The sequence below is a fragment of the Momordica charantia genome (assembly GCF_013281855.1).
Source record: "Momordica charantia cultivar OHB3-1 chromosome 2 unlocalized genomic scaffold, Mcharantia_2.0 BLBB01000002.1, whole genome shotgun sequence".
NCBI classification, from domain to species: Eukaryota; Viridiplantae; Streptophyta; class Magnoliopsida; order Cucurbitales; family Cucurbitaceae; genus Momordica; species Momordica charantia.
The window spans coordinates 617,054-630,399 of record NW_028275160.1 but is presented as its reverse complement, the minus strand read 5'-3'; the positions used below and the strand labels follow the sequence as shown (position 1 = coordinate 630,399).

General features: G+C 31.7%; 2 protein-coding genes across 2 annotated transcripts; both read left to right on the top strand.

Annotated features, from left to right (window-relative positions):
- The first annotated feature begins 830 nt into the window (after nt 1–830).
- On the top strand, nt 831–2,246 carry LOC111021195 (peroxidase 2). The gene is made up of 3 exons (XM_022298060.2): nt 831–1,131; nt 1,228–1,416; nt 1,500–2,246. The coding sequence occupies exons 1-3, from the start codon at nt 928–930 to the stop codon at nt 2,091–2,093; spliced, it is 987 nt and encodes a 328-aa protein (XP_022153752.1). The 5' UTR covers nt 831–927; the 3' UTR covers nt 2,094–2,246.
- A 4,846-nt stretch (nt 2,247–7,092) lies between these two features.
- Nucleotides 7,093–8,594, top strand: LOC111021183 (peroxidase 2). The gene is made up of 4 exons (XM_022298048.2): nt 7,093–7,351; nt 7,450–7,644; nt 7,735–7,897; nt 7,984–8,594. Exons 1-4 carry the CDS (start codon nt 7,094–7,096, stop codon nt 8,424–8,426), a joined length of 1,059 nt encoding a protein of 352 aa, XP_022153740.2. The 5' UTR covers nt 7,093; the 3' UTR covers nt 8,427–8,594.
- The last annotated feature ends 4,752 nt before the right edge of the window (nt 8,595–13,346 follow it).

Genomic DNA, 13,346 nt, shown 5'->3' with positions numbered 1-13,346 from the left:
GGCGTATAAGTTGGCCGATACTTACAAATATAAAAAAATAAACTTAATTGAATTATAGTATAAATTTAATAAATTGATATTTTTTTCTTCTTTATCTTAATTTTAAAATATGTATTTCATATATTATTTAACATTTAATTTAATTAAAAAAAAAAGTTCTCCAGGAAAATTCGTTATCCAAACCCCGCCCGCCCCTGAGATTTAAGATGGGAAAGGCATCTTCTGCCCTGCCAGTTGACATCCCTAATACTACAATTTTTTTATCCTAGCAAAATTTTCTCTTATATCGATAAGGATTTCTTTTCTTTTTTAATACATGAATGTGTGTTGACGAGTGCAAATAATACATATAAAAATATATTTATGACATAATTTGATACAGTTGAGATATTCATAAATAAATTAAATTTACTTAATTCATCCATTTAAATTTTTGAGTTGAGTGATATTTTATTCATCTTCAACCAATACTTTGATGTTAATAAGTAAATCATTAACTCTGAGTGGCTATGGTTGCAGCAAGTCGCCACACGAAACCAGGAATATATATATGAATGTATACATAACAAGAGATATAAAGTAAAAAGATGTGGTTGGTTTTATGTCAACCTTTTTCTTCGATAGACCATTAAACTAATGCAAATTGGGAGCATTAATTGACAAATAGTTTAATGGAAAAGATCAGTATAGCCCAAATACCAATACCAATACCAAACGAAACCCCTTTAATTTAATTTACTTGCAAAATTTCATATGAATCCCATATTTTGAAGGGGTGGAATTGTTTAAATATTAATCTAATAACCTTGATTCCACCGCAACTTGTCGTACCCTACAATCTCATGGCTGTGTATAAATGAAGCTTAATTTCTCTACTTCTTCGCCAAACCAAATTAAAACCCATTAGTACTTCTCTAAAAGTGAAGAATGGGTTCCTCTAAGCTTACAGGCTTCGTTGTGGTGGTGGCTTTGATGCTGGGGAGCTCCCACGCTCTCAACCCTTTCTTCTACGCCTTCACATGCCCTCAGCTCCCTTTCATTGTTCTAAACACCGTCTCTCAAGCTCTACAAACCGACGACCGAGCTGCTGCCAAGCTCATTCGCCTCCACTTCCACGACTGCTTCGTCAACGTACATTTTATTTCCCAACATTATTATATTGATTTTGACTAAAATTATTAAGTGAGTAATAATTGTCTGATCTCTCTCTTTCCTTCTTGGCTCCAGGGATGCGACGGGTCGGTGCTGCTGGAGGACCAACCCGGCATCGACAGTGAATTGAACGCACCTCCCAACAGTGGGATCCAAGGCCTGGACATCGTCGACAGCATCAAAGCCGCAGTGGAGAGCTCTTGCCCGGGCGTTGTTTCCTGCGCTGACATCTTGGCCATTGCATCTCAAGTTTCTGTTGTATTGGTAAATCTAAATCTAAATCTAAATCATTGGCTTAAAGCTGTGTTGGTTGGTTCAATAAATAAATCAATCAATTGATTTTGCAGTCGGGAGGGCCAGCTTGGATAGTTCCACTTGGAAGAAAAGACAGCAGAGTAGCCAATAGATCCGCAACCACAAATCTGCCCGGTCCATCTGAACCGCTTACGTCGCTCAAAGCCAAGTTCGGGGCTCTCGGGCTTGACTCCACCGATCTTGTGGCTCTGTCAGGAGCGCACACGTTCGGTCGTGCCAGATGCTTCTTCTTCACCGGACGGTTCGACAACTTCAACAGCACCGGTCTGCCGGACCCGACGCTGGACCCGGTCTACAGGGAGCAGCTTCGCCAAATGTGTACCACTCCAGTAACACGAGTGAATTTCGACCCCACCACACCAGACAAGTTCGACAAAAATTACTACAACAACCTGCAGAGCCACCGCGGGCTTCTCCAGAGTGACCAAGAGCTGTTCTCCACGCCCGGGGCCGACACCATTGGCATAGTCAACAGATTCGCGGGCAGCCAGCTTCTGTTCTTTATTCAGTTTGGGAATTCCATGATCAAAATGGGGAATCTCAGCCCTCCACCTGGCACCCCATCGGAAGTCAGATTGAACTGTAGGCGGGTCAACCCATCCAGTGCCGCCCATGATGTTATGTAAGTTTCTGCTGTTTGATTTCAGGGCTGTGTTATGTTATCTTATGTAAGTTTCTCATACGGTTAATTGATGCGATGTTGTGTTTCCCCTTCGTTTTTCTCCGTTGTCGTCCCTGTGGAGATTAATAAAACTGGATTACTGTGGGAACTTTAATTACTTCACTGATCATCCATCCATTATATGTCGCCCCATTAATTAGCTACGGTTTGTATTACATAATTACATTCACATGCTTTGGCTTGTGTTCGAACCAAAACACTAGTCTTTCAAGAAATGTCAATGTGTTAGGAAAAAAAAATGCCATCTAAATGTGATGTAATAAAAACAAGTCAATAACATACTATTTCTACAACTAACCTGATTATCCAAATAATAAAGTTTCTAAACGGAATTTTTGTATTTGAAATAGACGATTTAGGGAGTTTGACTAAATTACACAAACAACTAAATTAAAACTAAACTTAAACTAGTGGGATTAGATTGAAGACGAAATTCAAAATTTTGTCAAAATTATAGAGACTAATTAAATTTATAATTTTACCCCTCTCTCTCAATTATATAAGCTAGGCTTGAAAATAAAAAATTACGGCCCGTTTAATAAATTGTAACTTTTATTTTATTTTAACTTTTTGAACTTTAATAATAAAGTAGGAGAATTTGAACATTCATTTTTTGAGATGTACTATAGTAATATATTGTCAATTGAAATATATTTATTAAGAAACTGAGATGCTAATTAGATAATCAATGGGGCAAAAGTATTAAATATATACCAAAATATTAATTTCTCTATTACACTTACGCACTTGTATATTATATTCCCTATTGAATAAATAAATAATCATAAATGAAATTGTTGTCCTTGAGTTTTAAACTTCACTCGTTTGTAATTGGTTGATCTCAATATTTTTCAGTTTTTATTTTTTATTTTCACAACATCGTTAAATTGTGATTAAAGCTAACTAGATATTTCTATGAGAAATAATGGACATTTTCATAATATTTCCTTTATTTTTCTTCTCTTTTTGTACATTGTCAAAATTTTCATTAATAAAGAATTCTCAAGTTTTAGGGGAGAGATGACCATCTCATGAACATGCCGGCTCATGCTTGGGGGCTAAAATGAAAATTTAATAAATGACTAAATATTTTTAAATAATATTTATAAGGATCCATTTAAGTAACTTAAAAAAGTATGTACTTATTATAATTGAAATTTATGAGGGAGAATGAAATACCTGCACATTGATATAATTATAATTAACTTAATTACAATATTATGAATATCATAATTAAGATTACATTTTTATCCAAAAAGTAAAATTTTGACCGTTTAAACCACATAGTTATACGGAAAAACAATTTGATTTAAAAAAAACAAAAATAATTAATTAATTAGATAATTAAAGAGAACAAAATTAGTTTTTATCTCTAAACTTGGCGAGATGAATGAATTTTTACTTTAAATTTTTAATTTGATCAAATTGGATATTAGACTTTAATAAACATTGTAATCCTTATCTTGAACTTTGAGGAGAGTTGCCATTTTTACCTTTTAAAAATTTGTTAAAAAGTAATTATTGTGTGAGTTCAAATAATCACAAAAGTTAGTGCAGATAGAAGTTTTGAGTGATTTATCCCGTTACCAATTTTGTGCATGGATAAAGCTTAATTTTATGTCATGTTTGACTTTCATTGAAATTAGTAAGTTTTAGTATATTTTACATTTTTTTTTTGGGATAAAATCAATAGTGAACCTAAAAGAACTTGAATATAAGATAAATATTGTAATATTTTTCTAACTTTAATGTCGAATTGAATGAAATTTAAAATTTAGGGTGAAATATTTCCTCTGGTAAAAATTATTGTTTTGCATAATTAAAAGTGCTCCAAAAATCCATTTTTATACGAGATTTTTCTTTTTAAAAGAAAAGGTATGATAAAAAAAAAAAAAGTCTTCTATATTAATTTTGAAAAAAGTCTAATTTCATAATTAATAAATTAAATATTAATTTAATGTAATTATTTATTTTCTGGCCCTCTAGTACCTTGGAAGGTCCGGCCGTGTAGTAGAGACTAGAGAGGGAAGGAGACATTTTCTAGAGAGATTTCTACAATTATACCAATTTGAGGATTAAATTTTATAATCAATATTTTATAGAATTATAGGCATAATCGTAACAATTACTGTCATCGAATTTAAGGATGCGTAGTGGAATATAGGCAATTCTTTATTACTTTTAAAGGCTACTTTCGTAGTTCTGCCTCCCCAGTCCCGACGACCGACGACATGGCCACTCCCAAATTCTTACCATGAGAAAAAATTAAAAAATTAAAAATGGGAAACCGAAGTTTGAAAACGAATCATAATAATAAAATAAAGGTTAAATACTATTTGGGTGTATCTACCCTATGTGATTCATTTTAATTTTTATATTTTTAAAATATTTATTTTGATTTGATTCATTTTATCATTTTGGTCCAATAATTTTAAAAAATAATTATTTTGGTTCTTTAGTTTTATTTTCAATCTCCTTTTTCCTTTCAAAATTTTACTCGTGATACTATATTTAATATATTTCTTGAAATGTAACAATTACTTTATATTAATGAGTATCTATGTGTAATATTTAAGTTAAAATTTTGAAAATAACAACCAAAATTATCACTTTTAAAATTATTAGAGACTAAAATGAACATTTGAAAAATATAAGAACTAAAATAAACAAAAATTAAAAGTATATGTCAATCTAACAACCTCTTAATTAGAGATATATTTCAATATTTGCTTTCGTACCAAAAATAAAAGTATAGGAATTAAAATAAAAATAATATTTTAACCTAAAAAGAAAAAAAAATCGTATAATATTAAAGTAAAAGGGTCCGCGCTCAAGTTTTCCAATTTGCCGCCCAACGCCAAAGCAACGCCTTGGCTTGCGTTCATTATAGTGAAAGCGATGGCTAAGGTAATATAATAATATATATATATATATATATATAATTGCTATTTTATATTATTTTAATTGATTATTTTACGTTCTTGAAAACTTTTACAGGCAACTGTCTCCGTTTTATGAGCCAATCAACTCCGAGGAAGATAATTCAGAAGTAGATCGAGGACTATTTTGCAAACAAAAGCTATGTCGAGGACTGGAATCCAAACCAACCCTACTCCTGCCCCTTCTTTCTTCAAAGTCTTCCTTTCCGTTCCGTTTCTATTGAAAATTTTAAAGATTTTATAGTTATTATTTTGTTTACTCGTTTAATTGGTAGTCCGTGGCCCTAATAACAGGGGAGCTTCCTTAGTCTAAGAGAGTTTATGGGTGTGTTACAACATAGTTTCCTTCGATATATTTTTCAAATATAAAGAGTTTATTTTGAGTATTAGCAAACTTGTATTGTTGAAAAATTATTCAAACACAAGAGATTAAATTGAAATATTTTCAACAGAAACATACTAACATTAAAGAAAAAGAAACTAAAACGTACTAAAAAGATTTAAAGACAAACTTGAAAGTGGTAAATTATATGCAAAAATTAAAATTAATCTCAAACTATACATCAATTGATAATTTAATAATATTGAACTTATTTAACTTTGGCTTTGAGAAAAAAAAAACATGTGGGTTATTCGGTGTGGGGAAAATGGAAAAGAAAAGTGTAAGTAAGAAGTGAACGGGTTTAAACTTTGTGTAAAAAAAAAAAGAATAGGTTTTGAACTTTAAAGTTTAAAGTAATATAAAAAAGAAAAGAAAAGAAAAGAAAAGATTCCTTTGATTTGCTGTAATGTAAATTCTAAACTGTAATGGTAATATTTCAAAGGAAAAAAAAGAAAGTAAAAAGTGAGAAACGTGGGCTGATTGATTAAGAACCGGCTTTATTGACTTGACTAGTATGCTCACGTGGGGACCACCCGGCAACTACTTTCCTACTCCCATCCCCCCTGCCTTTATTGTTTATTATTATATTATTATTTCAATAAATCCTAGGCGCCCTTTCTATCACGTGCGTGGTGGGGACTCGGGAATAAGGTTCTCCCTTCTCTCTTCCATTTTCTAATTGCCTCCTTTAAATAACAAATTAATTTCTCAATTTTAGTTCATAATAATTTAATATTTATATTTTTAAATCGATAATAAATTAATTCTTGAAATATACAGTTTAATTTCTGTGCTTTAAATTTTTTATGAATTTAGTTTTCATTGTAAAATTTTTTGTTAAGATTTAATAAGATTTTTTTATATATGTAGACTATTGTTAAATTGATGATGGACTAAATATATTTATAATTACAGAGATATGGTAAAAATTAACTTAATTTTAATGACATTGTTTACCATAAAAACTAAATGGTTACAAATTTTAAATTTGAGAAACTAAATCATTATAAAATAAAATTAATGGTCTAAATTATTGTCAATTCCTAAGGATATGTACTAAATCATTATAAATTAAAATTTAGGAATTTAATTTTTAAAATTTAATTAGAATTTTATATGGTAGGTCATCCACTTTGTATCACGTAGAATCTCAGTTTTCTTTCTTTTTTTTTTCTTTCTGTTAATTAATTAATTTAAAATATTCTATTTATTTTAGATGAATGTGCAGTTCTATCTTTGATCAAGTCAAAATCTGGACCATAAAACCCAGCTTATGAAAGTCACAACCTCATTAATACTATTTATTATTTTTCTAATAAAACGTTATTGAGATGGAGAATTAGATTGGAGTTGGTGTTTATCAGACACATTAATACTATTATGACTATGAATATGTGTATGTAACAAATTAATTAACGTAGGATGAGTGACAATGTAACGACTTATCCTACCATAATGATGATTAGACATATGATATTAATGGAAGATAATAGAAAAAAATGTATGAACGGTGAACACACGCCTCAAAATATCGTCTATAGTGTATCCTCTCTTTTGGGGGTGTGTTTTGGCAGCCATGGGAGCCCCACTGATTGAATGAATCTCTATAAAACGATGCTCCATATGTGGTGGTTTTCTCACCAATCCCATCTCCTCCTCCCCATAAAAAAAATGGGCTCTTACAATGCAGTAGCCGCCTTCCTTTTGTTTGTGAGTCTCTTTTTGGGAGGCTCTTTGGGTCAACTGAGCGAGAACTTCTACGACTCTACTTGCCCACGCCTCCCCAACATTGTCCGCCGCGAGGTCAAGAGAGCTATCGATACCGACATCCGTGCCGGGGCAAAACTCATTCGCTTCCATTTCCACGACTGCTTCGTCCAGGTAATATCCTCTATCCTGTAATTTTTTTAAAAAAATTTATTTGCTCTCGGTCTCAATGGATTCAGTATTCTATTTCTAAATAAGCTTTAATTTTGCAGGGTTGTGACGGTTCTGTTTTGCTAGAGGATGATCCCGGGGCCGGCATAGTGAGCGAGCTCAACGGACTTGGAAATTTGGGAATCCAAGGGCTCGAGATTGTGGACGCCATCAAAGCCGCCGTGGAGGCTGAATGTCCCGGCGTCGTCTCCTGCGCCGACATCCTAGCTCAGGCCTCTAAAGATTCTGTCGACGTGGTACGTACTAATAATTTCCACTACTCGAACTTCAAAAATTCAAATGGGTTCAATAACTATTATTATTATTTTTTTTTTTAAATTTGGCAGCAAGGAGGGCCTAGCTGGAGGGTCTTATACGGGAGAAGAGATAGCAGAACGGCCAATAAAACAGGGGCGGATAACCTCCCCAGTCCCTTCGAAACTCTGGATCCACTCAAGAAAAAGTTCCAAGATGTTGACCTCAATTCCACCGATCTTGTGGCTTTATCTGGTAACCCTCTTCACAATTACACACGCAAATAATGTTAAGAGCATTGGGAATGGGATTCAACGCAGTGGGTTTTGTGTAAAAAACAGGGGCTCATACGTTCGGTCGGTCGAGATGCCTCTTCTTCAACGGGCGTTTCTCCAACTTCAGCGGGAGCGGGCGGCCGGATCCGACGCTGGACCCGGCGTACAGGCAACAGCTGGAGCGAGCTTGTACGGATGGGCAAACGCGAGTGAACTTCGATCCAACGACGCCGGACACATTTGACAAGAATTACTACACCAACCTTCAAGCCAATCGAGGACTTCTCACCAGTGACCAAGTGCTGTTCTCCACTCCTGGGGCCGACACAATTGACATTGTCAACCTTCTTGGCTCGCGAGAAGGCACCTTCTTTAGACAATTTCGCCTCTCCATGATTAAGATGGGGAATATCAGACCTTTAACTGGAAATCAAGGGGAAATCAGAAGAAATTGCAGGAGGGTCAACGATTTGGGACAAGGAGCAGGAGCAGGCCATGATGTTATGTAACTAATCTCGGTTGCCTCTTCTGTGCACCACAAATAAATTAGTTTTAAACAAATCTCTACGAACGAACAGCTTCTCCTTAATTGCTTTTTCTCCACTCAAACAGACAAGAAGAAGGAACTCCTCATTCGATTTTTAATTAATGAATAAAATTTGGGGTAAATTCTACAATTACGTTAATGAATGCTGGAATGTTGTTTGGATAAGTGACAAAATTGAATCATTTTGGAAGGCTACCATATGGCCGTCACCCTCACACGGTTTTCTCTCATTTGACTTTCTTTTTTCGTGAAATGGAGAAGATCATATAGAATATGGGTGATTAGGAGTAGTAGTTTTGAGTGAAAAAGATTTTGATTATATGAAAAAGGGTACATTTATTATACATGAAATATTGCTAATATTTGCTTTTTTTTTCTCTCTCTGAAGTTTGGGATGGAAAAGATGAGGTTTTAGGTAGGGAAGGAGGAATTTATGGTGGAGCAAGGAGTTGGGTCTGGGTAAGATAGACACTGATAAATCTGAGAGAGAGAGAAATCTATTAATATTCAAAGAACTTAAATAATTATTAACCATGTAATCCTTATTTTATCATTCAAATTTATTGACATTAATATTTTTGCCCCTTGAAATAAAAAATTAAAAAAGAGAGAGAGAGAGAGAGAGAGAGAGAGAGAGAGAGAGAGAGAGAACTACGTTAGATTGCAAGGATCCAAAAGTAAGAGAAGATTGTACCATTTGTAGAATTTTATTTTGTTTGTTTTGTTTTTTCTCTCTTGAATGTGTAATGGTTGATGGTTCCTTTCGAACAAAAATAATAAAGGGTGTCGGAATTATAAAGTTAGAATTAGTTTCAAAACGTCACTCTCATGCAAGTTGTCCTGAGACATGTTAGATGTGAAAGTGTCACATTTATTCATTTGCTTATTAATCATAATAGCAAAATTAAGGTTTTTCTTAGAAAAATAAAAGGGTAAACAATTTATTCTTACTTTTTGATCTTTCACAAAGAATGTTCAGATCTTAACTAGATTTTAAAAACCAAACAAAATAGTTTAAGAAAATACTTCTTTAATGTAAATATAAAAGGTCACTCCAACATTATTAGCAATTAGCCATATATACTATATAATATATATGTTTTTTTTCCTTAAACATAAATTATAACGTCACATCATTTTGGTGATATAAAGACGAGTATACTATCCATGATTAGCTCATTGTATCAATTTTTTTTGAAAAAGCCAATTTTCTTTTTTAAAGAGATAAAAATCAAGCATAATGACTCCTTTTTAAAAGTATAGAAACAAAAATAGATATTTTGAAAATACATGGATTAAAATAAACAAAAGTTAAAAGTTAAAAATAAACCAAGTAGATAGTACCTTTAAACCTCTACTATTAATCAATGAGTTTTTTTAAATATAATATGTGGGCGTGGAGATTAAACTCACAACTTGTTGTTAAAGATATATGTATAATATGTCAATCGTCGTCCAGAGAACTTGTATCATTGACAACAAGAAATATTTATCCTCATCTAAAAAAAGATACGCGTGGCAGGTTTACAAATTGTTAAAATAACATAAGGTTTTAAAGTCATTTTCGTATCAATTCAATTGTCCAAATTACAAAGAGCTGATTTTATCATATATTTAAAAAAGAAATCCCATTTTTCTATTTGTAAATTTGGAAAAAGGGTTATTTTCTTATTATTAAAATAGAGGTCGTCGATGTACAGTATGTGAGATAATGTTAATAAATAACCTTATCCAACACCGAAATTGCAATGCAGCACATAGTTTTCATATGAAAGTTTTGATTTCTCCATCCCATTTTGAATTATTGGACCTGATGTGACAGCTTCATTTATTTTCGCCTCATAAAACGGGACACGTTTGGGCTTCAATATTTAATTTAGATTTTTTTTTTTTAAGTTTTCACATGGATAAAAATAATATATCAATACTTTAAAATTTTCACGTGAGGTTCCATCCCATTTTTATTCAGGAAGGTTATCTACCTTGAAATTAGTAATTCCTATGTGTTTTCCGATACTAAATGTTGTAGGATCAAACAGTTGTCCCGTAAATCAGTCGATGTATATGTAAACTGACTCGAACACTCACGAATATTAAAGAGAAAAAAGGAAAAAACTTTAAATCGATTTGATGATTTGAAGGTTAACCTACCTACTTTTGTAAAATTTGGTTGGGAATTTGAGCCCATTTCAAATCACAATTCTATTTTCCTTTTATTTTTATTGGATAACTTGTTTGAAATAGATGTGATAACCCTTTTGACTTTAATAGTTTGTTTTGAGCTCATTGTAGTTTACACTTCAATTATTTTATAATATCACATTATTAAAGGTAATCTTGATTAAAATTTTTCAAAGAGATTGTGATATTAACTTTACGATGATGCAGCCAACATGAGTGTAAATTGACATATATCTCTAACCAAGAGTTCATGAATTCGAATCCCCTACCCCACCTAATGTAAAAAAACTTTGCGATGATACACCAATAATCACATATCCATAACCCATGTTTAGAAACCAAAAATGAAAAAAAAAAAAAGAAAAGAAAACTAATATACAAATACAAAGGAGAAAATAATGATCATAATGAATGTGAGTAAATCATATAATTATTATGGAAGCCTTTTCCAGAGTCTGCCCACTCTGCTTTCAATTATAAACCAAGGACTTAGCTTAATTGCGTTGGGGCGGCGAATTGCAAAAGTTTGAATTCAAGGAAGAGGGTTGCAGGTGGGACCCAACGGATTTAATTCAATATCACTTTTTATTTCTTTCTTTCCTTTTATTTTATTCCTATATTTATGATTTGTTATTAGATTTCATTTCTATTATTGTTTGAAGTGCAAAAGTGGAGTTTTTTAATTTACAACTTATAAAGCAAGAAGTATACCACTTAGAGCATATTGCGTTGTAGTCGGTAATTCGGGTGATTAAAAAATTTGTAACTTCTTGTAAGTCATCGAATCTATACTTTATATTAATAATATTATAGCTATTAAAATATACTAGAGAGTAATTATTCAAAATGTATATATCCTTTTATAATTTGAATTTGGATCTCTATAACGGAGTGTCAATAGCCACCCAACACTATAATTAATGTTGTGGGTCTCGTCCCCGAAAGGAGAGGAATCCCAACTACAGGTCCCAACGAGTTCGAACTGGAGAGGGGTATCCTCATTCGACCACAAACCCACTATGCCACTATCCGCTGGTGGTAATGATTCAAAATATTAAATTTGTATTAATTAAAGTTTTTATTTCATTGTAAAATTTTTTTTAAAATAGAGAAGGTTGTTATTTTTAATATTATATATTTTTGTTCTTTTTGATATCGGTTGATGTCAAACTAATCTTATAAGCTAATTATCTTAAATATTTTATTGTTAAAAAATTCATAAGATTTTAAAATTCAAAACAAAGGCAAAAGAAACAATTATTTTGTTAATTGGCATGGGCATATAACATAATGGAAAAATAAATAAATAAAAAGTTTAAGCTATAAATAAAACAACAGCTCTAAAGTTCAAAACTTGGAAGTTAAAAATAAATGGAAAAGATTCGTTTTGCTCTACTTTGTTAATGGTAATTTGCAAAAGTAAAATGTCATCCATATAAGATATTGACCAACTTGCCCATGTGGGACCCTCATTTACCTACTAATATTAATTTTCTCCACCACACAATAAAATAAAATAAAGTAGTAATCCTATGGCCGTCACATGCATAGGAATCAAAGTAAATTTTGCATCTTTCCCGCTTTCATTTAGAATATTATATTGTAATTTTCTTGATTTTAACGACCATTAAACAATGTTTTATTTAATCTTAATTATCCATATAAATTAAATTATATTAGTTTTTTATTTTTCTAGCAAGTTAGATCGAGAGAGAAATTGCATAAAATCAAACTTGGCGTGCAGAGCTGCGGACAGCTCTTTCTAAAATGGAGTGTATTCATTTAAAAAAAGAAAATTTCAATCCCTTGAGTCCATTATTAAGATTAGGATCGGGTTAGGTTATCCACCATCCATCATGATGAGATTTTTTTTTTCTTTTCCTGTAAATTCATTATAAAAAATCCAAATCTAGTTTATGTGATTTTTTATACGGTTAATAAGAGATGGGATCCAAATCTAGACCCATAAAAAAAAACATAAACTTTAATGAAAATATATAAATATTTAACTAGTTGAGTCTTGAGTCACTTTATTTTTTAAAATATTTAGAAAGGGGTCAGATTTCACACTAAAATATATTGTGAGGAATAAATACTGAAGCTTGATTTAATTGTGTTGTTTGTTCATGCTGGAGAATTCCTCCCGTGATACGGAAAACTTCCGATACTACTCCCACTTAAATTGTGCATATGTAAAGTTGTTCTATCATTACCTAAATAAAAATATTTTTATTTTTTATGTGGGATCCGCATATTTAAAGGTAAAATTGATACACTCTATCGCACTCCCTCTCTTTTGAATTAATGGTGTATTCTCTCCATTATTAACTATTATTATATAAATAAAAATATTTTTAATTTTTAACGAATTTCTTCATTTTTTTCCTTTTTCTTTTTTCGTTATTATTTTTTGTTAACATCTTTTGACTTTCGTTGTTTAGTATAATAAACGATATGAATTTAAACCGACAAATTTTTGTTCGGGATATATACCTCAATTAATTAAGTTATGCTAAGCTTCCATTTAATAGCTTCACTTTCTTTTCTCACTGTCAACGTTATTTCAGTTTCTTCTCTTCTTTTAAATTAATAAATTTTGTATTCTGAACAATTTTATATCTTCTTCCCTATTTTTATTTACAGACTTCTAAAATAAGAAAACGGAATGTTTCTTTATTTTATTTTGATATTTTTATTTTGG